The sequence below is a fragment of the Haemaphysalis longicornis genome, unplaced genomic scaffold (assembly GCF_048455015.1).
Source record: "Haemaphysalis longicornis isolate Haplotype H1 unplaced genomic scaffold, Haemaphysalis longicornis Haplotype H1 scaffold_12, whole genome shotgun sequence".
In the NCBI taxonomy this organism is placed as follows: Eukaryota; Metazoa; Arthropoda; class Arachnida; order Ixodida; family Ixodidae; genus Haemaphysalis; species Haemaphysalis longicornis.
The window spans coordinates 51,561,698-51,589,079 of NW_027526225.1; the positions used below are offsets into that span (position 1 = coordinate 51,561,698).

Here is a 27,382-nt window from a genome sequence, read left to right on the forward strand (position 1 = left end):
GGTGAAAGTCGCTAAAGAACGGCTAAAGAACACGCTAAAGAACGTGTCTAAGATCACTTAGACACGGCGACTAGGCCAAGCTTGTAAGTTGAATTTTCGCGCTGTTTCTCAACATCCCCTGGCATAAAAAAAAAAACAGAATGTTGGCCAGTTGGTACACGTTAGCGCTGAAAAAAAACACAGCAAATTGGCCGCGTACCTGCTAATTTCGCTGCAAATGTCGCCGAAAGACGACAGTACTCTGCCACCCCTGCCACGTATATGTCTGTCTTCCCTTGCCGCCCACCGCCAATGCTCTTCTCCTCCGCATCGCTCCTCCCACGGCGAACCTTTGCTCAAGTAAATTCAATTTTCCCGCCTTTCCACTGCTCGCGCGCCATCTACTCTACGTTACTGGTGCACTTGTTGGAATGATTGACGCCACGAGGTCTAGGCTCGCTCGCGAGTGTTTTTCGTAATTTTGGGTGAGAACATTTTTTCAACGCGTAAATCAAGCGGCCATATATTTTTAATAAATAGATCAGTGCAAGTACCAGTTCTGTATTGATGTTATCCCCCAAATATATAATGCTTTCTTTTTTCTGAACAATGTTGACAAGCCGGAATTGTGTTCCCATATTCAGTGGTTTGAAAGAGCTTTGCCTATGTAAAGTTCGCGTTCAAGAATTCTGTTAAGTGTTGGCCGGGTGGCTGAATCGAGGGACTTAAGTAGCCCAAGTAAGATTGTCGTCTTTAATAAAGGATAAGGACAAATAAACTAAGCGCGCTGCGCGCTGACACCATTACAATGAGACAATAACTTTTTAGATGCAGAGCATCTGATTCACTCGCCTTGTCCCTCCGGCGTCGTCGTCGTCGTTGTCGTCGGCGTTGTCCACCCCTCCCCCAGTGGAATGTGTTCACTGGTACGCATGAGTGCCTTCTCCATCATGATCATCGCCATCATTGCCATAATCGTCCTTTTCTGTTTGCGACATTTCCTTCCTATTTTACTAAGGCTGATAGGCAATCATCATCATACTCGTCTCCTCATTATCATCATCATTTTCTCTTTACGACGTGTTCTTCCTGTTAAGTTGCTATGACTGATAGGCAATCGTCATCATCGTCATGATCATCCTTTTCTCTTTGCGACGCGTTCTTCCTGTTTAGGTTAGCACGGCAAAGAGGCAATCATCATCGTAATCCTCATCATCATCACACTTTTCTTTGCGACATTGCCGTCCTCATAAGGTTACTATGACTGAGAGCCAGTCACCATCATCATCCTTTTATCTTTGCTACGTTTTCTCCCTAGGTTACAATGATTGAGAATAAATCATCATTATCGTCATCATCATAATCATAACGCACAATGACTGCGACACATGGATAGTGGCCCCTGTTAACCCTAAATACACGCTATTAACGAGATCGTGCTTTTCTACTACCCTGATTGCACTTGTGTAATTACCATGTTCACATTTCTCCTGCAGTACTACGTACATGTCTCTGACGCGTTCCTAAGTCGAAGGACACATCCGTTCTGCGGATCACAGGGCTGTGGTGGTCCAGGGGTTCAGTGCTCGTTTCGCATAACGGAGGACCCGGGTTCGAATTTACCCCAGCGCAAAATTTGCCCCATTCCTCAATTAGTTGCGTTGTTTGTGGTACCTTCTCTCACAATTGCAGCGTCATTACGAACATTCGATAACCCGTTCTTATCATTCGAACAGTGGGCCACTTTGTGTACCACCTGTCCTCTATTTTGTGTGTCATGGACGCTGAATTTTCACCAACTAACGCCTTTTGATTAAAATCCCCAGAGATATGTATATACCTTAGGATCAATCACAACAAGCAGGCCGAGCATCACTACACACCAACAGTCGGCTATGCCTTCTTAGTCTCATTCACTAAGCAAACTCGAAAAGTTTACCCAGCTAGATTAAGTTGCGGCCAAGTGATCTCGAGAATTGCGTGTGCAGGAAAACTTCTAACACGAGCCAGGCACAGATGCTATTCTGGGGCAAAAAAATTGTCCGCGTATCTATTCAATTCGCTGGAAATGTCGTCGAAAAACGACGTCTTGTGCCGTCCATGCCTTGTCACTGCCTCTCTTCTCCGCCACCTCTCACGATGTGCCCCTCCCGTCTCGGTCTACCCACGATAAACGTGGTGGTACAGTCGAGTCCACTTATTACGATACCGTTTATAACAATATATCGGATATAACGATGAACAGCTATGGCACCGTAAACTTTTGTATTCGTTGTATGGTAAAATAAACCGCTTATTACAATGCTCCAGTGCCACGATATAGGATATAATGATTGAATCCGGTTATATTGTGCACCAAAAGTGCAAGAGTGACGACTCTAATGACGCGGTTGCGCAGCCTATTCAGGTAGTGTCTTCGTAGGAGGTCCAATGCGTGACACAGTCCCTCGGGGACTTTCTTTCCGTCAAGGACATTTACCTCAGCTAGGTGAAGCACCTATAGATGCTCTTGGAAAAGATTTCCCTTAGCTTCACCCGCGGCAAACAAAGGTGGCCGACTATGGCTTCTTTTCCGCAAATTAGTAGTAGTACGACCTTGCTGGCATGCGAATAAAAGGTTTTGAGCTCTGTTCCGTCTTTTCATTTCGCAACCCGCTTATAATAATTATCGGTTGTAACGATGGGATTTCCATGGCACTTGGATATTGTTATAAGTGGACTAGACTGTAGTTGGCTCAAGTTAATCAAATGTTCCTTCGTTCACTGCTCGCGCGCCACCTATTGGAACATTTCGTTACTGTTGCACGTGGAATGCCGCTGGGAGGCCGCATAGCTAGGACGCGAGCTGCCTTTGTGCCTTGGGGTCAAAACATCGTTCTCAACACGTATTTTTTTCATTTGATACCGCAAATATCAAGCGAGCACCTGTATTCAAATAAAAGAATTCCGCCTAGTTCCAGTTGATGTTTTGCTTCAAATGTGACTAATGTTTTCTTTTAGCTCAACTGATACGTATGTTGAGACGAAAAGCTTTTGGTAGATGAACTTCTCGTTTCAGAATATTGTATTTTTTGGGCGGGTGGCCAAATCAAGGGGCGGATACACATACGGACAGACAAACATTTTCGCATTTAAGGCAAAAATCGTCTTTAAAGAGCAGTGCTTTCTAGACTTAACCAAGACGCCACCAGGTAAGGTACAGGCCGCTGAATGAAGTTGCGGCGTAGGAACTCCGTACCGCACGTCGTCGTCATCGTCATCATCATCATCATCATCATCATCATCCGTTCGAATCCATCCGCTCCTATCGTGAGCTTGCCGAGTCCACTAATGTCGACGAGAAAGCGTTGCTGCTCTTGTACCGGCGGTAACGAGCTTACAGGTTTCGGAAACGGGATATACCTCACGCCCAAAGCTACACATCACACTCTATGATAAAGAGCTCAGCAGCGTAATCGCTGAAGGTCACGATAAGGAGGGCAGGACGTACTTGCGGCGGGTGGCGGCCGGAGCCTTTCGCGTACGATATCAGGAACAGCGCCAGCGGTATCAGCACCAACCCGCACGTCACGTTGCTCAGGAGCCACACGGTGAAGAACTTCCGGTTCAGCGCCTCTCGACGTTCCTCCTGCACGGCGGCTTCGTTTCATCACGGTGCCCGAAAAAATGAGTCGAAATAGAGGGGGGGAAACGGGAAAGAAGAAACACGAAGAATTACGACGCACTCAGAATGCGCACATACTTTGATGAAACCCCGTGAATGTTACCGTAGAAGGGGAGTTTAAGCTAAGTGTACATGTCATCTGACAGCTCTTCCTTCTGTTTGACAGCAAACAATGTTTTACAGTAAAATTAGACGAGTTTTACTCACTCGATTCTAACAACGCTCCGGACACTGCGTTTTCGTACAACACAAGAAACTACGAGATGTATGTTGTCCGTTGGCCACCATGACAGCGGCTACAGCGGCTCTACATAGGAGAGAGAGAGAGAGAGAGAGAGAGAGAGAGAGAGAGAGAGAGAGAGAGAGAGAGAGAGAGAGACGTTTATTGAAACAACAGGGACGGGGTAAGGGAGAAAGAGAGTTAGGAGCTGTGGGCGGCCATCCTATTCCGGTAGGCCGCGTGCCGCGGCTGCAATCCTCGCCCGAGAGATCAGGGACTCCTTCGAGCTGGCAGCTCTGCAACGCGCACTCCCACTGCTCAAGGGTAGGGGATCTGGGTTGGTGGGGCACGTCCACACGAGATGAGCTGTGGTGTTAGGCTCATCGCATTGGGGGCAGTTAAGTGGGTACGCCCGCATTTGGCTCTACACAGGAGACAAAATTAAAAAAAGGCTCTTTTTGTCACGCTGTCGGGGTCGGGAAGCGCAGCGTTTAGTTGGCCGGCCCGAGCTAAAAAGTCTCTCTTCGGAATGCGGCTAGGTGTGAGTGGGCAGAGGGGATCGGCGGGTAGAGAACGTACGACTCATGTTTTAAACGGCACATGCGCGCTTGTGAAGAGGTTCGGTAGTGGGCACGCCGGGAAGATTCTGCGATAGTGTTGATGCGGGAGGTAATTTTTGAGATATTTTAACACGGGTTCTCGATCGTGCAGTTCATTTCACGTTCAATAGCTATTATACTGCTAAAATGTCTTTTTATTGAAAAAAAAGAACACACATTCCAACTTTCTAGCTTAAAACGGGGACAACAATTCCGAGAAAACCATTGAAGAATACGCATGTTCGAGAAGGAGTTGACATGAATTTCAACCCTGAAACGAAAATAGTTTTACGTAATTCGCTGTCAAAGATTATTGTCCTTACGTGTAAAGCTGATAGTTTCCACGTCTCTGAAACAAGGTGTAGCAAGGTGCTTAACTTGAACCTCCACAAAAAGCAAGATTTCACCTTAAACATTATCTGTGCGAAAACACTTTGCCTTGCAGCGAATAACTGCAAAGTAATCACTCCAGAAAGAACTCTGATGAGCCGGGAAGCTGCATTATAGAAACGAAAAAAAAAAAATCGAAGTAATTCTTTCGAGGAACACGGTCTAAGAAGTATTGATTGGATTAATCGCGTAAAGTTGCTCTCTTTGGGGGATCGTTTATTAAAGCGAAAGCTTCCTCAGTGGGACCCATGGCGCCCTGGGACAAAAACTAATGCATTTCCCCATATACATGCTGGTCGACCGGAAAGCTCTGATAAGATCTCTGGACACACGACGCGTGCGTGAAACTGGACTTATACTGTGTCAGAATGCTGACTTGAAAACCGCGAAAAAGGAACTCTTCTGCATTAGACAATTCACGCATCGACCATGAAGAGTAAGTACCATAGTACATCTCTATCCCTTAAAGGAGCCATGAAGAGAGAATACACCTTCGTTTAATTTCAAAGAACTAGGATTCAGTATCTCACTCAGCTCCATTACAGCCGTAAAAGGTTTTTTTTTAATGAAAAAGAAAGCAAGAAGTATTTAAAACCTTTCAAATTTTGCGCCACAGTGACGTGCTATGAGCAAGAATGACGTCATACGAGCCAACAATAAAACATAGGGCCTCCTCGATTATTAATCCCGGATCGTCCGCGGACTGCCCGAGACGCAATCCGGCGCTCGATTTTCCTGCGTATTCTTAGTTCCGGTCCGAACACAGTCCTCGGACTCCCGCGGACCGTCCAGGACTGGTAAATCGAGGATGCCCATAATTTTTAGTGCGTTAACTGCACGTTAGCATTCAAGTGATGCGGCCAAATGGAACTAGAGGCCCCATTACAGACGTCCAGTTATGAGTCGTCGCGACAGGTCAGTTAGGCGGCCGCCAATCGCATAAACAAGGTTCCGTGACGTCATAGAAAAGTTGCGGGAAATCGGCTAGGGGGTCATGACTGCTTCACACGTTTTCTTTAATATCTCCGTTATTTGTTCGAAGGTTGCGACGATATTGGTATCATTGTCATCGGGACTAAGCAGTCTTTCTAATAAACCCAACTTGAATTTTGTCTTCACGGCTCCTTTTAAACCACCTAACGTTATACATTTAGATTTTTCGTAGACGCGTTTACGTAGTCTGAAAGAAATCGTCTCATGGGTTCATTATTCGTTCGCGATTTGTGTCTTTGAAGGTACGACGATCGATTGGATGCATTTTCGGGGAGTTACCGTTAGACGCACTTTCTCGCTCTGGAACTTCACTATTTAAGAACGGATGGTAAATTATTTGTATTATTTCACATCAAGCGAGTCTCTAAGGGACGGTGAGTTTCACGAGAGAAGCCCTTGCAATTTTCTAAGGACTTGTTAAATGGCACGAGAGCGTAAGCTAAGGGGTTTCTTGGTATATTCGGGAACAAGTTAAGAGCGGCAAAAGCTCATGTAGGGAACCACTCCGCCGAAGCGACGGACCTGGATATTAACGGGAGCGCGCGCGCTTTTGAAAGGAGATTGCTATGAATGCCTGATATCGTCTACCTTTTCTCACGCAGTTTGTTTGTCGTCGCTGCAGTAGTTTATAATCATATTAAGTCCACAAAATCACGAATACGGCTCGTGTTATGTTCGAAATATTCCCAGTAACGCACTACTTACGCCGCGCGGAGTAACATCCGGCTGCGGTGATGAGGCACAGCGGCAACTTCCGTTGCCGTTCTTAAGTTGTACCCGAGTATAGCACAAGACACTCGCGTGCCGCTAGCGCTGCCATGCTATTTGCGGTCTGCCGAGCGTTGCTACTGCAGCGTCCCCCGAGGGTACTGATAACACCTGACCCTACAAGTTGAAGGCGGCACCCGACTTCCATTGCTCAGATGAAAAGCGCGGGGGTTGCGTAATGAAAGCCTTGGTTAGTCAAGGTTGCCCCTTCAATTCCTTGCCTGAAAACCGTAGTTTCCTTTTCGTTGCCAGGATGATTTTATTCGATTTCGCGGGTGCGCAAGAGAGTAGCAAACTTTCAGGTCCGCTGCAGGTATTGGTGAGATGATATTCGCTGGAACTAATGATCTTTGTGGTTGGAACGACCGTTGTACCAGCACCTGAAGAGCGATGAGCCTTAGTGACGTCCCGCAAGGCGACAACACAATGTCACCCAATTTCAAGCCCAATCTCGATCTAGCTCACCTAATTCCACTTTCTGGTTTACCATCTACGTGGTCCTCCCAGAATTTTTTAAATTCATTATCGGTTCTCAAACCTGAACTCCTCCTAACACGAACTATTTTTCCAGCTTTTGAAAGCTGGAGTCATTGAGCCTAGACGGCTGATTTGTCGTCCTTAACATGAAGACAAAATACAATGTTATTCTGGGTTCAATAAGATGACTGCATATTCCCGATAACAATCATACCAACTTAACCGGAAACTCCAAACAAATAATGCAGATATGAAGGAAGACGGATGAAGCAGTGCCGACTCGTCCCCAGCCGCTTTCCGTCGAGGTCTCTACGACTTCAAGGCCAACTGCGCTCAAAATTTTGACCTCTTGAAAACGCCATTTCCGTGCAATCTGCTGAAAAAGAAAGCGACATGCAAAATACAACAGCTGAAATATTGGAGTGGACGGCGCAAGAGGTCAGCAAAAATCAGTGATCTTGAAACCGAAATCGAGGAGAGCGCGGCCATTAAAACGACGCTGGAGCCGCCTAGTGAGCGGGCGCACGGTCAGCAGCTCGGGAGCAAGCCTGCGCGCAAGCTCTACACGCGCACGGGGCAGCAGAGTTCGACCGGTTTTCCAGCTGCGTGGCTGGCCAGAGGAAGAAGCCCCGGCCGGCCGGTGCGTCACATTCGCGTCATGGCTGTTTACGCAATCCACCGGCACGTGCAGCGGGGTCTGCGTCGAAGCTTTTTAAAACGTTTCTGACTGATTAACGAGGCGTTTCAAGGGGCTACCACTCGTGTCCCAGCTGATTCGGGGGTACTGACTACACATTAAAACTAAATTTGGTCGAGGTGACATTTGAGTGCAGTTGGCCTTTAACGGAATTTTGTACGACCGATTTGGAGCCCCCGACTTAAGTCAACAGCAAGAAACACGGCTGGGCAATTGTAGCGGGGCTTCTAATTTCGTTTCATCTTATCGCTTGAATACCAACGCGCGAACACACTGATAAACGTTTTCAGTTCTGTCCCATATTACGTCACCCCTGTACATATTACGTCACTGAAGCGCAAAATTTAAATATTTTGCAATATTTCTTTCTCTTTTCCGGTTACAAAAAGCTCTTCCGTTGCCTTACTCGAGCTAAGCGAGTTACCAAAGGCTCGTTCTCCTAAATTGATCTGGGTGGCATTTTGTCTTGAAAGCCCCCTTGCGAGCGGGAGCCCTTACCCCTTCTTGACTGTGGTCGCTCGAACGATCCGGAGCGCTGTTTTCGGACTTTCGATTCTGCGCTTAAGGCGAGGCGGCAGCATCGTCGCCCCGAGGACTCTTACTGCCGCCCCTGGGACGTCCTCCGGCGGCTTTCGGTGGCCGCTGTGAAGGCGAAGGCGCCTTCACGGCTCGATGTTCGGCCGGTCTTTTCGGCAGGTTCTGCGACACCGGATACACCCGTGGCAGTGGACAGCTTACTCTCGTGGCGCGGAGTACTCAAAATCGGTCGCTGCAATCGCGTGCCGTCGCGGGCGCTGCCATAATAGCTGGAAGGGCTTCTTTTCTAATTGACTTGGATGGCCTCATGGCTCCTTTCCGCTTCTGAATCCGAAATAAGCAAGAGAGCTTGAGATTTTTCTCTTGTTCGTCTTGCAAGAAGCTTTTATAAATATTCCTGGCAAATTTATCTTATGAGGCTGCACTTCTGTTATTGAAAGGATTTTAATTATTTTTTAGCAATATTCTCGCTTCCAGGAGCGGACAACTTTTGAGCTTGTTCGTGGACGAAGGGGAGTACGACGGAACGCACTCTCCGTGGCACATGGTGGCACGGTCGCTGAAGCGCAGCTGGCCTTATATATATATATATATATATATATATATATATATATATATATATATATATATATATATATATATATATATATATATATATATATATATATATATATATATATATATATATATATATAGTATGAAGCTTAATGTCTTCTTGAAGCCTCGTGAATGAGTCGATTAGATTAGATTGGTCCCTTTAATAGAGATGTAAAATTCCATGACAACTCAAGACAGCACAATAACCCGAGTGTACGGGCTTCTCAAGATTTGTGCTAGGGAAGAAAGGGGTAAAGGGTGTGCCTGCTTTACCGGCTGCCTGAAAAAAAACGCGTAGGGAATTAGCCACAAGTGCCGCGGCGGCCGCTTTTCGGATGGAGGGGGGGGGGGAACAACATCTTTATTTGCCGGCTAAAAGGTCACGGTGGCTCTCCCTCGCTAGGAGGGGGGTGCCGGCCGTGACTGCTGGCGTGTGATCACCGCCAGCGCAAACTGCGCGGCGGCTTTCTGTGCGGCCTTGTCTGTCTCGCGCACCGCACGCGCGAGATGGGGCGGTAGTATGTTTGTTTCCTCTTCCGCGTCGTTGCACTCCCACATCATGTGGGTCATGGTCGCCCTCGCGGCCCCGCACACCGCGCACTGGTCCGTCATGAATCGTTCGGGCGTGACATGCACGGCCCACACCGGGGTCCACGTCGCTCCCACTTGGAGTTGTCGGAGGAGCGCCGCCTCCTGCCGGGTGAGGTCCGGGTGCGGCGCAGGGTAGCGTTTACGTTGCTCCCTGTGCCATTCCAGGACCCCTCCATACGTTGTAATCGGTGCGGGCTCCTGTTCTTCCAACCCCGCGTCTTCTGCGTTGTCGTTGTCGTTGTCTCTGGCGGCGTTGTTTTCCTTGGCCGCACGAGGTGACGCGGCGCGCGGGCCGACGGGGCGTCCGGTTAGCGCCCTCGCCGCCCTGTCCGCGTCCTCGTTGCGGTTGCGAACGGGTCCCACGCTGCCCATGTGGGCCGGGAACCATCGTAAGGTTATCGGCGTCCGTGAGTCCAGGGCTCCGCACACCCTCACTGCGTTCGCACACACTTGGTTCCTTGCGAAATTGGCGATAGCCTCCCTCGAGTCACTTAGCACCGTCGTGCATCCTCTGGCGGTTGCCGCCAGCGCTATGGCCGTTTCCTCCGCCTCCGTGGCCGTCTCGACACGCACGCTGCACGCCGCGACGACTCTGCCGGTGGTTGCTTGCACGACCGCCGCCGTGTAGGCACGTCGGTGGTTGTCGGGGTATCGGGCCACGTCGACGTACAATGCGCCGGCGTCGTCGTCGTACGTCTCTGCCAGGGTGCGAGCCCTGGCCAGGCGACGCTCATGGTTCTCTGTTGGATCCATGTGCCGTGGGATCGGTGCGACGCGGATGCTGTCGCGGGCCTCGCGCGCCAGCGGCAGCCCTCTCTTGCTCTCCCGCAGCCTCGTTTCGTGTCCTACCGCGACAAGAATGGCCCTGCCCGTGCGCGTGGTTTCCAGTCTGGCTATCTGCGCCGTTGCTTGCGCCTCTATAATCTCGCTCAGCGTATTGTGCAAGCCTAAGTCAAGCATGTTCTGTGTGTTTGTGTGGGTGTATAAGCCCAGCGCAGCTTTGTATGCCCGGCGTATGAGAGCGTCGAGCTTATTGCGTTCGGCCGTGGTCCAGTTGTGAAAGGCAGCCACGTACGCCAAGTGGCTTATGACGAACGACTGGACCAGCCTGAGCGTGCTGCGTTCCTTCATGCCGGCGTGCCTGTTGGCAATCTTCTTGACGAGGCCGACTGCTCGGCTTGCTTTGATTTGCAGTTGCTTGACGGTGTGAGCGTTGCGTCGGTGTTCGTGGATGTGTAGTCCGAGGACTCTGATGGTCTCTACCTCGGGTATGGCCGATCCGTCGCCCGTGCGCACTTGGATGTTTCCCGCCTTCCCGTTCCTGGGGCTTCGCGGAGCCTTCAGGATTAGTAGCTCCGAATTGGCGGGGGAGCATTGCAGCCCCGTTCCCTCGAGCTGGTCTTCGACCGCTTTCACCGCGCATTGGAGCGAGTCTTCGATCTCTCCGTCGCTGCCGCCCGGCACCCAGATGGTGATGTCGTCGGCGTAGATTGTGTGGTGGACGTTGGGAGCGGTGCCGAGGCGTTCCGCAACCCCGATCATCACCAGGTTGAATAGCGTCGGAGAGATCACCGCTCCTTGCGGCGTGCCCACGCTGCCCAACGTTTTCGTTGGTAGTTCTAAGTCTCCGGCCACGATGGTCGTTGTGCGTGCCGTGAGGAAGTCTCTGATGTAGGCAAACGTCCTCCTTCCCATGTTGAGGCGGGACACCTGCCGTAGTATGGCGTCGTGGCGAACGTTGTCGAAGGCGCCTTTTAGGTCCAGGCCCAGGACGGCGGCGTTGTCTACGGATCTCTTATTATCAATAATATCGTGCTTCAGAAGCAGCATGGCGTCTTGCGTGCTGAGGCCCGCACGGAAGCCGAGCATCGTGTTGGGATAGTGCTCGCCGTCCTCGAGATACCTTTGCCATCGGTTAAGTAGTACATGCTCCAGCACCTTGCCCACGCACGACGTGAGCGAGATGGGACGCAGGTTCTCGATGTCTGGCGGCTTGCCCGGCTTGGGTATTAGCACCGTGCGAGCCTCCTTCCACTTGGGGGGTAGGGTGCCGCTCCGCCAGCACGCGTTGTAGAACGTCGTGAGCGCGGTGATGGCCTCGTCGCTCAGGTTTCGTAGTTCCTTGTTGGACACGCCGTCCGGGCCGGCCGCCGACTTGCCGTTGAGCTTTTGCAGGACCGCACGCACCTCCCACTCTTCGATGTCGGCGTCGAGCGCCTCGTTGGGCTCGCCCTCGTAGTCCGGTAGCGGAGTCGGCGGCGTGGCCGGCAGGTACTTAGCGTCCAGTCTGCGCCGCACCTCGTCGTCCCCTAGCTCCCTGCGAGCCTTGAGGAGGGTGCGCGCCAGGACGTGCTGCTGCTCCGCTTTGGTCTTACTCTCGTCGAGGAGGTGGCGCAGCAGCTTCCAAGTCCTACTCTTGTGTAACTGTCCGTCGGCCTCTTGGCATACGGCGTGCCAACGTTGGCGGTTGAGCGCTGCGCAGTGCTTTTCGATTTCCTTGTTAAGGAGCGCCACGCGCTTGCGAAGCGTTCGGTTGCGTTTCTGAGTTCGCCATCGGCGTTTCCTCCGCCTCCGTGGCCGTCTCGACACGCACGCTGCACGCCGCGACGACTCTGCCGGTGGTTGCTTGCACGACCGCCGCCGTGTAGGCACGTCGGTGGTTGTCGGGGTATCGGGCCACGTCGACGTACAATGCGCCGGCGTCGTCGTCGTACGTCTCTGCCAGGGTGCGAGCCCTGGCCAGGCGACGCTCATGGTTCTCTGTTGGATCCATGTGCCGTGGGATCGGTGCGACGCGGATGCTGTCGCGGGCCTCGCGCGCCAGCGGCAGCCCTCTCTTGCTCTCCCGCAGCCTCGTTGGCGACAAGCAAAAACGCCCGTCTGTTCGAGATTTCGGCGCACGTTAAGGATCCCCAGGTGGTCAAAATTAATACAGAGCCCTTCACGGTGCGTCTCATCACCTGTGTAGCTTCGGCGCGTTAAACCTAATAATCAACCAACCAATAAAATCAATCCTAAGTGATTGGGTAAGCGCGCCCCCTGTAGAGTGCTGGGTAAAAATACTGCGAAAACACGTCCTGTCAGCTGCGCCTGGTGAAAGAGTGGCAGTGTACGTGCTTAGAAACGGCAGGACTAATGTGGGAATCCTACATAGGGAGTTTTTCTCCTTTGGTTTCACAATTTGACATCATCTAATTTATCGGGCATTTGTGAGTGAATTTTTGCGCAGTCGGATAATTCCTACAATTGTTACAATATGAACGCATCAGAGTTTCATAGGGTTGGGTTGGGTGGGAAGGTTCGTATGGTGTAGTTGGGCTGGGTTAGCTTTGGTAACGTTGGGCTGAGTTAGTTTAGGCTCTGACACGTTAGGTTACGTCATTGTAGGTTACGTTACGCATGGTAAGTTTGGTTCGGTTATGTTACGGCTGTGTCTATAGCTCACGGCAACCGTTAGAATTACCCCCGGGAAATTCTCACGGCAGTTTCCATAAAAGCTGGCTGCCCTAAAATTTGCCGAATAGTATTACTCCCAACGTAACCTAACCTAACATAACGTAACCTCACCGCACCTAACGTAACCTAACCTAACCGAAGGCATCATAACCTACCAAAATTCAGCCCAACTGCAACAAACCTAATCTAACCCAGCCCAGCGACACATAGCACAACCTGTATTAAACGTAATCCAACACATTGTACAAGCTAGTCTCTTGACACAGTAAAAACCACAGTAAAAAGCATTAACAAAATTACCATGACCAAAAAACTTCGTCCCCCCCCCCCCCCCCCCCCCTAAAAAAGCCTCGCAATGCCGGACTCGAACCTGCGCCTTCTCGTTTAAAAAGACCAAGTAATATACCACAGCGCTGCAGGTGGAGCTGCAAACACGGCTTTTTAGGGAATATTAAAGACGATAGTCTTTCTTCGGCTACTTAAACCCAGAAATTTTTGTCTGTCTGTCTGTCTGTCTGTCTGTCTGTCTGTCTGTCTGTCTGTCTGTCTGTCTGTATGTGACTCGATTCAGCCACCCGGCCAAAGTAAAACGAAGTCTGGGCAATAGTCTTATATACTCACAGCCAAATCTAAATGTCTAAGCCCGGCTTATATGTTCATACTTGTCAACTTTTTTGAACGAGAACAAGAGATTACGCAAATATAAGACGGAAAATTAATACACAAGGGGTATTTACAGTGCTCGTTTATAAAAAAAATTATGGATGCTTGATTTTTGCAAAATGAAATGCTACATCCACTGCAGAAAAAAAAAATTCCACTGTCGCCTGTTGTCACCCGCGCCACTATAAATTCTGGCAGAATTTCAAGAAGTCAAGCGGGAACAGTAACGAAATATTTTACTAGATAGATTCTACGTTCCGCTTAGAACGCAAGTGGACTGCGCAATGAGGTTCTATAAGCGTTACAAAACGTATAAAAGTAGGGCGCCTCGATTCACGCGCGTCTCCGCCGTACGGCAGCGCTGGCATCGAGGCGCCCGGCCTGGAGCAGTGGAGCGCGGTAAATTTAAATCGACTTGAGCAAACCTTTGACGTGTTTACCTTGGGAGGAGCGCGACGCAAAAGGAACAACATTAGAGGTGAGCGGGAAAGCGAAGGGAGGAATTTACTTGGCAAATGTTGACAGACTGTCGTCTTTTGTCGACATTTGCAACGAAGGGAGCAGATACGCGGCCAATTTTTTATCCCATAGAATCTCCGGGTAGCCAGTGAGAGGCGCCTTCCGTGAGAAATTTCTGACGGTATTTCTCACGGTTGCCATGATATTAGTCTTATGTTAGGCTACGTTAGGCCACGTCAGATTACTTCTCGGTATAACGTTTGTCACTGATGAAATTCTCTATTACGATTGTGCTATCATGCTTAAATTAGGGAACAGACGTGTTGTTATGTACGCTTTAAATCGGGTGGCTGAGGCCTCTGTCAGGCCACGTTCTCCTTTAGTCTCAGCCTCCCCTTGGTTTTTGCCAAGAAATAAAAAATCAAATAAAAAAAAAATATGTGCCGCGACAAGAACAAAGCGCTTATTTCCCAGGCGAATTGTCACGTGGTTTTGTAAGGCAATACGAGGCGAGTGCTGGCAAATTTTTTATGAGGCAGTTGTCCAGCGGTTGCCGGCAGAATGGCACACTGCAGCCAGGGATAAATCATAAGCCCACATAGAATTTCAATCCGCGATGTAACAGCAGGGCGCGATAGTATAGTTTTCAAGTGCTAAACAATAGTTATCACGGATTGGGAATCGACTCTGATATAATATATAGGTAACCACTGTATAATAACCTCGACAAAAGACATGCCTGTCTCTTGATTCACGTGGCCTCTCGTTTACGCTGTATTCAGTATTGTGTGTTTGCTTTTTTCTCGGGACAAACTGGCATTGCACCGAATTGCGACGTATTACATTTTCTGGAACATTTACAGCTCATCGATACCAGGCACGGATAGGTGCACAACGAGACCTGCCCGCGCTCCTTCCTTCAAGAGTGAGCGAAGCTGACCGAATCGGCTTACGCAGGTCTCATGTTCCGCAATGGAAAGCTCGTGAAAGTTATTTTCCAAGGGAACTTTCTTTAAGCAAGGTGCTCGAGCTTCCGTAGAAGCCCACACAAAATCTGCACGGGAAGATTAAGGGCATTCTTACCGCCATGGCTAGTATTTGTCGCCAGAAGACCACTTAACTGAACAAAGCGCGCAGCTTCTTCTTCTTCTTCTTCCTCTTCTTCTCCTCCCAAGCAAAAACGCCCGTGTGTACGAGATTTCGGCGCACGATAAAGATCCCCAGGTGGTCAAAATTAATCCGGAGCCCTCCACTACGGCGCGCCTCATCGCCTGCGTTGCGTCGGCGCGTTAAACCCCACAATCAATCAATCATCTTCTCCTCCCCTTCCTCCTCCTTTATTTGTATTGGCACTGAGGGGGATTGGCCAAGGATTGAGGTTTGTCTAATAATTTAAATAGTGTTCTCTAGAATTGGAATATAATGATAAAAAACCACACTACTTTAGGGGCGGGGCCAGATAAATGATTGAATGAATCCTCTAGAATATGAGTCTACCGGTAGCCGTGATGAATCTGTAATGGAGGAAGTAAATTTCTTTGCTTGCTTTGCCAAGGCAGCTAGCACCGAATGAAAGAAGTAAAGTTTTAGATGCAACGCATCTCATGCTCGCCCCTCTGTCCTTCCAAGGTCTGTCCGGCGTTGTCCGCACAGCTGCGCCTCTCCTCCTCTCCTCTCTCCGATAGCGAACACTCTCTCCCAAGCAGCTGCGGGTTGGCGCAGGGCGCTCTCACTCCGTTCCTCGGCGCCGGTGGGCGGCGCTGCGCTCGGCGCTGCGCGTGCTGCGCATGTGCAGTACTCTTTCTCTCCGCGCTCTCCTCTCCTTCGGGCGCTGTGAATATAAAGCGGCATGCCGCGCTCCGACGGTCTCAGTCGACGGTCGTCCGCATTACGCTTGCACTCTCTCGCAGTACTCGATTCATGCAATCGTCGAGCCCCTAACTGTGCACTTTACGGACCACAAGGCACTCATTCTCGTCTGCAATAAAGACCGTACCTGAGCATACGTGTACTGCATGTGCATTGCATGGCGAAAATGGAAAATTACGCCCACCTCCCCTTCGCGTGAGAATCCCTGCTATAAGCGTAATCAATACGATGGAAAACGCCAATGGAACCCCCATGAGATGCGTTGCATCACACCAGGGTTCCCGCGAGGGGAGGTGGGCGTAATTTTTTTAGTTCAAGGCTAAGGCGCTCGAATTGGAGAGTAAGGTAACGTTTTCTTTGCTGTGTGAAACGGCGGCATTCATACGAATAGTGTTCTAGTGATTCGGATTTATTACAAAGCAAGCATGTGTCTGTTGATGCCAATCCTGACCTGCTCAAATATAGGTTTAATTTTGGACGGCGGTACCTCATGGCTGTGAGGGCCGCTTCGCACTGGCGGGAAACACAAAACTATTAATTCCGTTTGGATTTTAGGTGAGCATACTCTGGTCTATCGAGAATACCGTTGGACCGCCCCTTGAGTAAGAAATATCTAGGAAGACGTGCCACAGTTGTAGTTGTCAGATTTGGACGAACATTTAGTATCGGGCCACCTATGGCGAAACCCGCTAATGAGTCCGCCCTCTTTTTGAGCAGAATACCTGTATGTCCAGGCACCCACACAACACGTACAGATACGATGTGCTTTGGAAAAAAAGTGACGCAATGTTTTAAATGAATAGAATGTTCATATTTGACAAAATATGTGCAAAGGGACAGGGAGTCAGTTATGAAAATTAGATGCGTCACAGAGCTAGGAATTCTTTTCACGGCCAGAGCTATGGCCAGAAGTTTTGCCTCAAGTATGGGAGTGTAATTAGCCAATCTAAAAGAAAAGCTTCAATCTAGATCAAAGCTTCAATCTAGATCAAAAGAACAAATTTCAACGCTGATTTGGATTCATATTGCGAGCCATCAGTGGCAATAACCACACGATGTGGATAATGAGCAATGTGGTCTTCTAAAATGCCCTGTAGGATACACCCAGGAAGCAGCTTGGCATTCTTTGGGGACATGTTGTCGACATGAACTGGCACTAGCAATCCCCGTCGATAATGGTTGAATGGTAAAGAAGTCAACGCCAATATAGGATAGTATTGAATTGACAAACAGGAGCTGAGGGCGTCTAAACCTAGGCCATGTCATCGTCAAGAATGTAAGGGGTTGTTGTAAAAATATGGCATGCTCTCTACCAATTGGGGAGCCTATCATCCTCAAGTATGTTTTTACTGACAACAGTTGGAAGCGCGTCTCTAATGATGGAAGTTGTGCCTCTAGGTATAGCACAGTGCTAGCAACAAATCTTCTTTCTCTTTTTACTTCCTTTGCCTCTTTCTCCTTCGCAATAGTGACTCACACCCACGGAAGGGGATACTAAAGGGGATACTTTCCCTAAGAGCTGACAGTTTACATTAACTGTTGGCTGATTTTTTTCTGAATATAAGTGTTCATCGCGACTTCAGAATAAAAGTGCTCGTCTGAGTGTTTATTAGTGTTCTGGCTTGTGGGATTCTACATTTCACACACTAGTTATTTCCCACACCGCAGCCATCCGCGCTCAGCAAACATGCCTTGCGAGCGCCGGCTGCGGACGGGTCCGTTGTTTGCGGAGACAGACAAAGGCAGGAGGCGGCGAGGGCAAAACATCAATGGCAGCATTTATTGCAAAGTGCAAACCAAATACACTGCATACAGACTGATCGTAGGCCATAACGGTAACATTGGGAGCGAGGCATTAAACAACACTAGAGATCGAGATGGTTCGACTCACCGATTGCATACCGGAGCAGCAGAGCGCGGCGGAGTGCGAGCGCGGTTGCAGTCTCCCAGCTCGTCCGGACGCGTCCCATTGTGGCCCGTTCCCCAGGTCAGGACCAGCGCGCCGAAACGTCCACGCGCTAGCGCGTCCCCAAGACAAGAGAGCGTCCTCACGTCATCCGACAACCCACCACACCTCGCCTTTTTTGGTGGCGCTAGTATCGAGGAAGAACTGGTTCTCAGGTAAGGCAGAGGGGAAAAGGGTCAACGCCTCCACCAGGGCGACAACAAACCGTCCGGTCGCTGGCGCCCTCCCGTATGGTTCCCGTCGCGTGAGCGAGGCGCGTTTTGCACGCCGGCCGCGATGGGACACTAGCCAGAAAGGGGTTCGCGTGAAAGTCGCGATCCCCACAGGCTTCAATGGCAATCAAGCTCCTGTGACGCAGAGGGAAAGTCGCCGTAAGTGTGGACTGACTGAACAAACTATATCGAGGAAAAGGAAAAGGAGGGAATGAGGTAGGGGACAGAGTAGAGTGGATTTCATGGCTGGAACCCTAGGTCCAGGGCCCCAGTAGATAGCGAAGACAGGCGCTCTAGCCTAAGTGTGGAGTAAGACGCCCCCAGCGCCATCTATTGGCTTTGAAGTTAGCTAAACGTATTGGTATGCCGCACCCCGACCCTAAACCGACTTAAAGTACACCGAATTACCGTTATTTACAAAAATAATGCGGGGAATTGAGCCAAAAGATCATTTTAGAGCAAAAAAAAAAGTTCAGTTGGTCTTGCAAAAAATTTACCACTGCAAGTGCTCAAACCAAGCTCGTTCTCGCCAAAACCCGACTTTCCATCCCTGGCCTATCGATACCACACAGCGGCAGTGCTTTTAGCAGTTTCTCAAAAGAATAGAACGGATGTTCAAAGCCAACATCTAGGAAGCGGAGGGCTTGTGCCAACAAGGGAAGGGAATTTCGCGTCTCGTGGTGCACTGTAACTAAGACTGCCACGAATTTTCTGGGCCTCAATAAAGTTCTCTGTCTGTCTGTCTGTCTGTCTGTCTGTCTGTCTGTCTGTCTGTCTGTCTGTCTGTCTGTCTGTCTGTCTGTCTGTCTGTCTGTCTGTCTGTCTGTCTGTCTGTCTGTCGCGGTTCTCTAGTCCGTTCTTTCCAATTGACCAATGTGGGCATGTGTTCAGACGACTCATCGGGGGCGTCATCATCATAATCATCATCATCACCACCGTCCCCACCAGCACCGCCATCATCAAGCGAGCCCGCGCAGCTCGAGCTCCGCGCAAGGAAGACGAGCTGCGGAACCGAGCGGAGGTAGCAGCTGCCCTGCTGAGCGGCGAAAGCGACCAGCAGCCATGATCACCTCGGACGACGGCAGCAAGCCTTTCGGCTACTACGAAGGGACGCGGCACCGGCCAGAGAGCGTGCCGGACATTGGTGAGCGTCTCCAGACATCCTGCATGCGCGCTCGCCAGATGGGCCGCGAACGGTAATCGCCATGAAGGTTCGCGGTGCGCAACTGGGAATCGTCGGGACAAGGTCTGACAGCGAGGACGAGGGAGACGGGTGCTGCGCTGTATCTACTCGCTGAAGCCCTTTGTACGCGGAGATGGGGCGGGATACGCGTGTGCGGGATGTTTAGGTCATTGCTGACGGCACGCGAGCTCAACAAAGGGGAGTAGCTAGCTTGCCTGCTCGTGGCATGTCTCACTCTTTCCAGTCAGCCTTGTGTGCTGCGGTGCTGAGAAGGCACTTTGCAATAAACAGAGGGTTTATGCGTTGGCTTCGTGGTTCCTTCGTGCTGGTCGCCTGCGCATCGATGGTGGGCGTTGAAGGCTTCACGGCTCGCATTGGTTGAGGTAAGAAGAGAAGGCATGTGGAGGAATTGTAGTGTGCCCACGTGTATGTGCGGAGGTATGGGCGCCCTGGATGTGCAACACTCGTGAGCAATGGTTGCCTAACATTTGTTGTAGTGGTACTGAGAGGAATGGCTGGGACACTGGGCGACATTTTACGCCTGCACGTAGGCGTATTAGTGGGAGAGCTCCAGGGGCCTCACCTCGTGAAATCACGTCTGTCGTTCCATCGGAGTGGGGAGCCTGTAGGCCAAGGTCGCAGAACAAATGAATGCCGCGAGAACAAGGTTACCTAGACAGCTCCCAGGGGGTCTGGCGTGTAAAAAAAAAAGATAATCAAGGAAAACCCTGCAGCGCCCCCCGTCCCTCGGCTAAAAGATACCTATCGCATTCACCTTGGTGGAATGACTTTAAAATTGTTTCCTGTGAGCAATTTTCCCTTCCGAATATGCATGTCTTAGATGAGTATGTGCTGTCATGGTCAGAAATCAGCAGAACATGGTTATATTTATGTATGATGACTTTTTCCTCCTGGACCAGCACTCGCTACTGCTTTGAGGGTAATCTTTAAGGTGCGTGGTGTGAGTACTTACGTGTATATACTTACGTGTGTAATACCTGCAAACACAAACCCAGCTTTTGTGCCATCGGGCAATGGAGAAATTATTTCTAGTGGTCTCGAATACCTTACATCCGATAGGGGAGTCATCCGTATCGATGCAACAGGTATCGCATATCAATTCATGCTGCCCGTATTTTCTTCCACAGCGGTCCTGAAGACATTGCGGCCTCAACCGTAAGCCAATAGTTTTGGTTTCCGCAGTTCTAGCTCGTCTAAATAGTAGCGTGCGAAAACCGGGGGAATAAACTATCCTCGGATGGTGCGGTTGGGTTATCAGAGGTTAACGGTATATACTAGATGTTGCCAGGGGCTGGTTAGAAGAGATCGCGGTGCTGCTACAGGCTGGTACGAAGCCACAAAGCGAGTACCTGAGCAACTAATTTAGGTGACGGGCGCACTCCACGCCCTCGCTCAACAGCAGTTGCTTTCGCTGAAAAGTAAAAATGGCGCAGCTTTTACTAGTGGTGCAAGACTGGAGAAACGGCAAACGTGTTGCGCAGTGCCGAAACGGCTTGAAGGGCGCCGGCGAGGCTCGGCGGAGCCATGCCTAGACTAGCGAAGCGAGCGCTGTGCACAGCTGCTCCTGGGGTTACCAGGATACGCAAGAGGACCTCATGCTCAGCAAGGTTTTTGGTGCGGCGGACTGATAACGCTTGGCTTAAACAGCTATGCCGTTGAAAATCTGGTGGTCAGCTGCTGCTTCCGGTCACTTAAATTTTCAGCACACGTGTGTATACTATGCACAGGACGCACATCGCTAGACTTATCACTCAGATATATGATTATCACCGATGTGGGCTATCAGTAACAGATGTGGCATAATCTCTAACCGCAGCGAATGACTTACCGGGAGATGTTACGGAAGTGTTGCCATTCATGCGTCAAAGCAAACACTTAAACGCGTTCTCGTGTTTTACAGCGTTCCTATTCCGAATTCTTAGCTGTATAGCTTCCTCAGAGCTGACGACAATGTAATCGATACCGGATCAACTTTTCGCGCCGCCAGCGAAAAAGCGCAACGAAGAAAAGCGGGAAACAGCGATATCCACCTCACTTTTGCAGTCCTGCCTTCGCACGCGAAGAACATGGGCAGCGAGAGGTTACGTACTGAGGGGCGTTTCAAACTGGACAGGTAGTCACCCGCTTCGCTATAGCCTTCGAAACCCTTTATAAGGCAATGCGACAAAGGGCCACCCTTAATATGACGCCATTTTGATTCCTTAAGCATTAGACGGCGCGTGTGGGCAAAAATGTTTGCCGTCGATCCTTGGACGGACAGCGACATAAAACAAAACAACAAGGCGCTTGCGGGAAGGGATGGCAAGAGCCCGGCCGGCAGCAAGATTGGCGCCGGTGGTGGCGCGTTCGCCTCGGTGCCGACCAAGTTGCGAAGGAAACGTTTAGTCGAGCAACGACAACTCACACCCCTCCACCCCCCCCCCCCCTCCCCACGCACCCATTCACCCCACGCTCCCGTCGCGAGGCGTCTCAACGCGTCCCGTAGCCAATTGTCTGTGTTGTAAAACGAAGTTGGCAGCGAGTGCAGTGCCGAGAAGGTAGTAAAAGATTACGGAATAGTACTGGTGGACAATAAAATGAGCGACAGGTAGCCAAAGTCGCTGCTCGAGTGAGCACACGTTACCACCGAGGCGGCTAGAACGCGAAACAAGTTTGGCACAGTGCGAGAGGCGCGCGAGAAACGCCGTTTTGCGGGCGTTAAAGCCAGTGCAAAGCATGTGAATCAGGCCGAGCCTCAAGTTTGTGAGGCAAAGGCACGAGATTCTCTCACAGTCTTACAGACCGGGGAGTCTAGAAATAGAGTGTTTTTATTTCTAATTCTGTCGCACAGAACCGAGGTGCCCATCATCCCGGACGCCGTGGTGTACTTCGGCAGCGGCGCAGCGGTCGTCATCGTCTTCCTGGGCCTGTGCATCATGGCCTACATGCTCATCTTCAGCGAAGGTGCGTCTCTGTCGTCTCCCGTGCTTCGTCAACGCACACACACACCGAGTGTACAGCACGGATAACAAACGCGGCACTCAGATTGATACGTGCACTGAGGCCTTCGCGTGGAGCGCAATCGGGAATGCCCCGTGCAAGGCTAATTTGAACGCTCATCTTAAGCGCAGAACAACACACGGACACAGAAGACACCAGCGCTTCTTCCAACTGAATTTTATTGAATCAGGGTTAAATATATAGCAGCAAAAATACAAGAGGTACAGAAATGGTTACGATTATACAGAGATTAAAATAACGGAATCGCTTGGCACTGTCCCACACGTGTCAGTCACTACCGCGACCAGTTCTTTTTTAAGGACGCTGCCTCCTTATCGGACAAGGCTACCGATGCCGTACTGACACACTCGAAATCGCCTAATTGAATTTCGAAAAGCTGCCTCTACTATCTCACGCGTGCGCTGATCAGAGTCGTGAAACAATATCACAGAGTTTCGAAAGTACGGCTCACACTTGGGGCATTCACCGCAGTGAGTCGACAGGTTCCCATCATTTCTTTTGTGTACGTTATTTTGATGTTCGCGCAACCTGGAGTTGATGCACCGTGCCGTCGGCCCTACATATACCCTTCCGCAGGTATATTTATTGGTAGGTATATATATGCAGGTAACCTTTATTAAAAAAAATCAGTATTTTGAATGCACCAGAATTGTATTTGTTTTCATGGTCACTTGCAATAAATTTTTTTCGCACATCGCTGACAATAAAACTCACCTAACCGGTTCGCGAACCGGTTCAAGTTTGCGAACAGGTTCGTGTTGTGATTTAGTCGACTGTAGTAGTGTGATTTAGTAGTAGTGTGATTTAGTGATTTAGTCGGTTCGACACACTGGTTTTAAGCATAAACGTCAATTTCACGTTTTTCAAATCTAGAAATGACCACAGTCTAGATTAAAGACAGTATACTGGGTACGTGCGCGTTTTATTCTAACTTTTGAGCCGGCGGACACTGTTCTGATCCGCACGCCTTATCTCGTTTAATGCATTGCTAATGTTTCCGATAATGGCTGCGTATTCTTGGTTATGTCATGAAGGCAGGTGGTTGAGAAAATAGTTCTAACTGCACTTAATACCCACCGATGCGCCGCAGAGTCTAAGGCGTTGCGCTGCTAGGCCCAAGAAATCGGGTTATATCCCGATCACCGAGGCCTCCTTTTCGGATGGAGGTGGAAAGAGAAAACGCCCATGTGTCGAGATGTCGGAGCACGTTTAAATCCCCAGGTACTAAAAATTATTGCGAAGCCCTAAAATACGGCGCGCCTGAGAGCCCAGATGTATCTTCGCCGCGTTAAACCCATGAGATACTAATTTTTGTTACTTTGACATAATGCTGTGAACCGAGAAGGCGTTGAAAGGACACAAACGAAGCGTCGACTGGGAACGAGCGTTTGCGCCAAACAATGTCTATAATGGTTCCCATGTCCGCAGGCGTTTTATTCTATTTCACGCCATACGCTCTCCTTGCTCAATACTTTCTCTTTTTTTTTCGTTGCAGGTGGTAACCACGAAGTGGATGGTAAGCACTTTCCTTCGTTAACACAGTTTCTTTTAAACCATTTCTACTATTTTTAAAATACACTAGGGGATTTCTTCTTAACGCAGGTGATTTCATGTCGTTGAGGCTGCCAAAGTTGTGTTGAACCTTATTCGAACAATAATTTGGTTGTATGCCCCAAGAGGAGAGGTGGTCTGTAAAAACTCGGACCTCTAGAATCTTTCGCAGTAATTCTCAAGCAGCATATATCTATAACAAATGCTGGTTTCAATGATCCCTTTAATGCATAAATTAACGAGTAACAATGATTTTCTTTTGCTATAACATTTTCCTCTCAGAGAAAAGTGTAAATTCGCAAAACAGCGCATTTTTGGTGACGCCATTTAGGTATAGCTTTGTAGAAGAACGAGGGTGAAACGCGTCTGCAGGCCGCACGTCCCCATAATACCAATCACTAGTCACCCACAGAAAATTTGGCGACTATAATTTGAAAACAACGTTTTTTTTGCCAAAGGTAAGAGTGACGAGCGAAAGGCATTTCCACCACTTTCAATGTAGTCCACTGTACGCACGTGGTACACTGCGTTATTGTGCACTACATAATATGGTCACTTTCGGCCGAAGTGGCCGGTTTAGCACAAGGGAAGACGGAGGGAAGAGAAGAGTAAATGCAATTTTTAGCCAAACGTCGCTCGGAAGTTTATTAAGCCCGTAACCGCAACGCGTCGACAGGCAAGCTCATATTCCAATTGGAAAATATGGGACGGTATAGTCGTGCCGTGTGTATAACTCATCAGTTCCTTTCATTGTCATTCTTTTACTTTTACACCCGAGTTGTGCGCGACGTTTACTTCACAAAAGTTTATTTTGGCGCGATGGCATAAAAAAGGGTGCGTGTCATTTTTTACTGTTGATTCTGGGCCACACGCGCGACTTATCATTGCGTTTTATTCCAGAGCTCTACGGCTTCATGTAGCAGCCAAGTTGCCACCGCGGTCCTGCCTCCTGCCCGTGCGCAAAGAGCTGCCCAGGCCAAGCTTCGACGCCTAGAGGATTAGGACCTGCGGCTCAGTCGCTTAAACTTGGAAATAAAGACGGGAAACCACTCCCCAGAGTGTTCTCTAGCACACGTGCAGTGGGCAGTCGCTTGTGACATTCTCTTTGGAGAAACACGGAAGCGGGTGAACTTCCTATAACCATTAGCCGATGTAACGGACATGCAACCACGTTGCGAAGAAATTAGCAAATGTGAGGTATACTGAACACAATACGTAGTGCCCTGTGGTGGACGCTCGTGTTGGCTCTTTCTGTATGGAGGTTTCTACAAAACCGGTGAGCGCGGAGTTAGTATAGCTTGGAAAAGCAAATGTTTCCTGCGGGGCATAGCCTCATTAGCTGGGGAGATAGATGAAAAAAGTGAGAGAGAGAAATACATAATTTCAATGAATTTGGGACCCGGAAGATGTTGTCAGGGACTCCAGTCCACCAGAGGCGCGCCCAGTCGGTGATGCCTTGTTTAAGAAGGTAAATAGCGCAGCCAAAGACGCAGGACCGGATGGAAGCACACTAACAGAGTGCTAAGTTTCAACTACTGTTTTTTTTTAAAGTGAACACGTAAAGCAAGTGAAATAGCAAAAAAAAATCCCACAAAATAATAATAAAAAAAATTCACAGCATATCCACGGGGTGAATGATGATGAGTGGGCGAAGCTCCTGAGGGGAAATCATCGGTAAAACCGCGACTCTTCAGTGAAAGTTCGCCCACTACATCTGTGTCCGAACGTAACGTCTAGAAAGTCTCGCTTAAACCGCGCGTCGGCACCTTGGGGCTGAGCTGGCCTGATGCGTTTTGCAGACGCCTCACGAGCTCTCACTGCATCGGGGTCTGCCTGCCGATACGCGCGCTTTCTCGCCGCTTCCCGTTCTCTGACGTTTTGGAGATCCTCTTCGCGCCGCAGCCGTGCCGCTTCGCGTACGGCAGGGTCCTCGCGCCGTTGCCGTGACGCTTGGGCCTCTCGTTCTCGAACGCTGGGATCTTGGCGGCGTCGTCGCGCAGCCAGACGACACGCTTCGGCCTCCCGCTCTCGTACGGCAGGATCTTGGCGGCGGCGTCGCGCAGCTTCACGGAGCGCTTCTGCCTCGCGGGCTCGCACATCTGCAGCCTTATCCATCGGGCGACTCCGAGCGCGCGCCAACAGCGAACGGATTTTATTACAACGCTCCCCGCAATCTAGTAAACAATCCAAGAACTAAACTAGAGGTAGCCACGCCATCTAGTAAACAATCAAGCGCATCTTTTCATCATATACAAGTACCGCCATCTAGTAAACAATCCAAGAACTAAACTAGAGGTAGCCACGCCATCTAGTAAACAATCCAAGAACTAAACCAGAGGTGGCTACATACATACGTCGAGGATGGACAGACCCACGCCTTAAGGAGCTTCGCCCCTAAAACCAGTAGGCTAAGTGAGTGCACGTGTTTATCGTCCCCTTCTATAACCACGAGCTTCCAAATACACCATCTCTTTTGGAAATCACGCAGTCGATGCTTGGATCATACATCTGTCTCCATCTGTTTAACCTATCCTTACCTTATTAGTTATTACTCTTATTAGAATAACTGTTTCTGGATGGCCGTCAAGGCCCGCTTGGTCAGTTGTCGCTGAACCAAGGCTACGAGCCCACTGCTCACCTACCACGAAATCGAGTGAGCATTACAGGTTCGAGCGCGGGATTTAGCCCCGGACCACGAATCGTTAACATTCGTTAACAATTAATTACCCAGGAGAGATTACTTAGACTGCTTCAAAAGAATGCGTTTTCCCACTTGACGAAAATGCGCCTAATAAATCCGTCCCAGTACTCCGCTCTGTGTCAGTTTTGTAGCGAACCTGGCACGCTCTACCATTCGGTGCGGGGATGTCAGAAAAACCCCAAGTTAGACAATATTCCTCGTCCGTCTTATGAGCAGTGGGAGAGGGTGCTATCAAGTTTCAGTCCGAAAGACCAGCTTCGGTTGGTTGAAAGGGCCGTCGCCTCATCGCCTGCGTTGCGTCGGCGCGTTAAATAAACACCAGGGCCGTCGCAGCTGGCACTAGGGATGGGGTCCTAAAATGAGGACACCATTCCATAATTTTTTTTTGTTAATAAAGAAGTTTATTCTCTCCCTTTCTCTTTCTCTCTCTCTCTCCACCCGCTGCTCATAAGTAGGGTTGAGATTAAGGCTAAGTGCAGGGGTTTGTTGACACTCCCATACCGCGTGGTATACGGCGCCAGCTGCAGAACAGGAAATAACAGGTGGAAGCGCATTGTGGCTCCTCGCAGTACACCCTGGTACACGCATATAGTGTATCAGGGTGTGATGGGATAAGAATCAGTTTGTAGGCGCTGGAAGTGGAGAATAAATACACTTTAAGTCAATGAGATGCCATCCTACTGATTCCCTCGTACAGCTAGCCAACATGCTGCCCTCGAAACATGCAAGAGTAACCCGTGCCAGTTAAATCACAAAATGGCAAAACATACCCACACACACACAAAAAGA

General features: G+C 49.7%; 1 protein-coding gene across 1 annotated transcript; it reads left to right on the forward strand.

Annotated features, from left to right (window-relative positions):
- The first annotated feature begins 19,076 nt into the window (after window positions 1-19,076).
- LOC144161967 (uncharacterized) lies at window positions 19,077-24,931 on the forward strand. The gene is made up of 4 exons (XM_077692512.1): window positions 19,077-19,281; window positions 22,172-22,284; window positions 23,837-23,857; window positions 24,793-24,931. Exons 1-4 carry the CDS (start codon window positions 19,200-19,202, stop codon window positions 24,892-24,894), a joined length of 318 nt encoding a protein of 105 aa, XP_077548638.1. The 5' UTR covers window positions 19,077-19,199; the 3' UTR covers window positions 24,895-24,931.
- Window positions 24,932-27,382: the final 2,451 nt, after the last annotated feature.

Excerpts from the sequence above, each read along its gene's own strand:
- LOC144161967 (XM_077692512.1), top strand. The coding sequence starts at position 19,200 with ATGATCACCTCGGACGACGGCAGCAAGCCTTTCGGCTACTACGAAGGG. Across the intron at positions 19,282-22,171 it reads AGAGAGCGTGCCGGACATTG|AACCGAGGTGCCCATCATCC; the intron begins GTGAGCGTCTCC and ends TCTGTCGCACAG. Across the intron at positions 23,858-24,792 it reads TGGTAACCACGAAGTGGATG|AGCTCTACGGCTTCATGTAG; the intron begins GTAAGCACTTTC and ends GTTTTATTCCAG.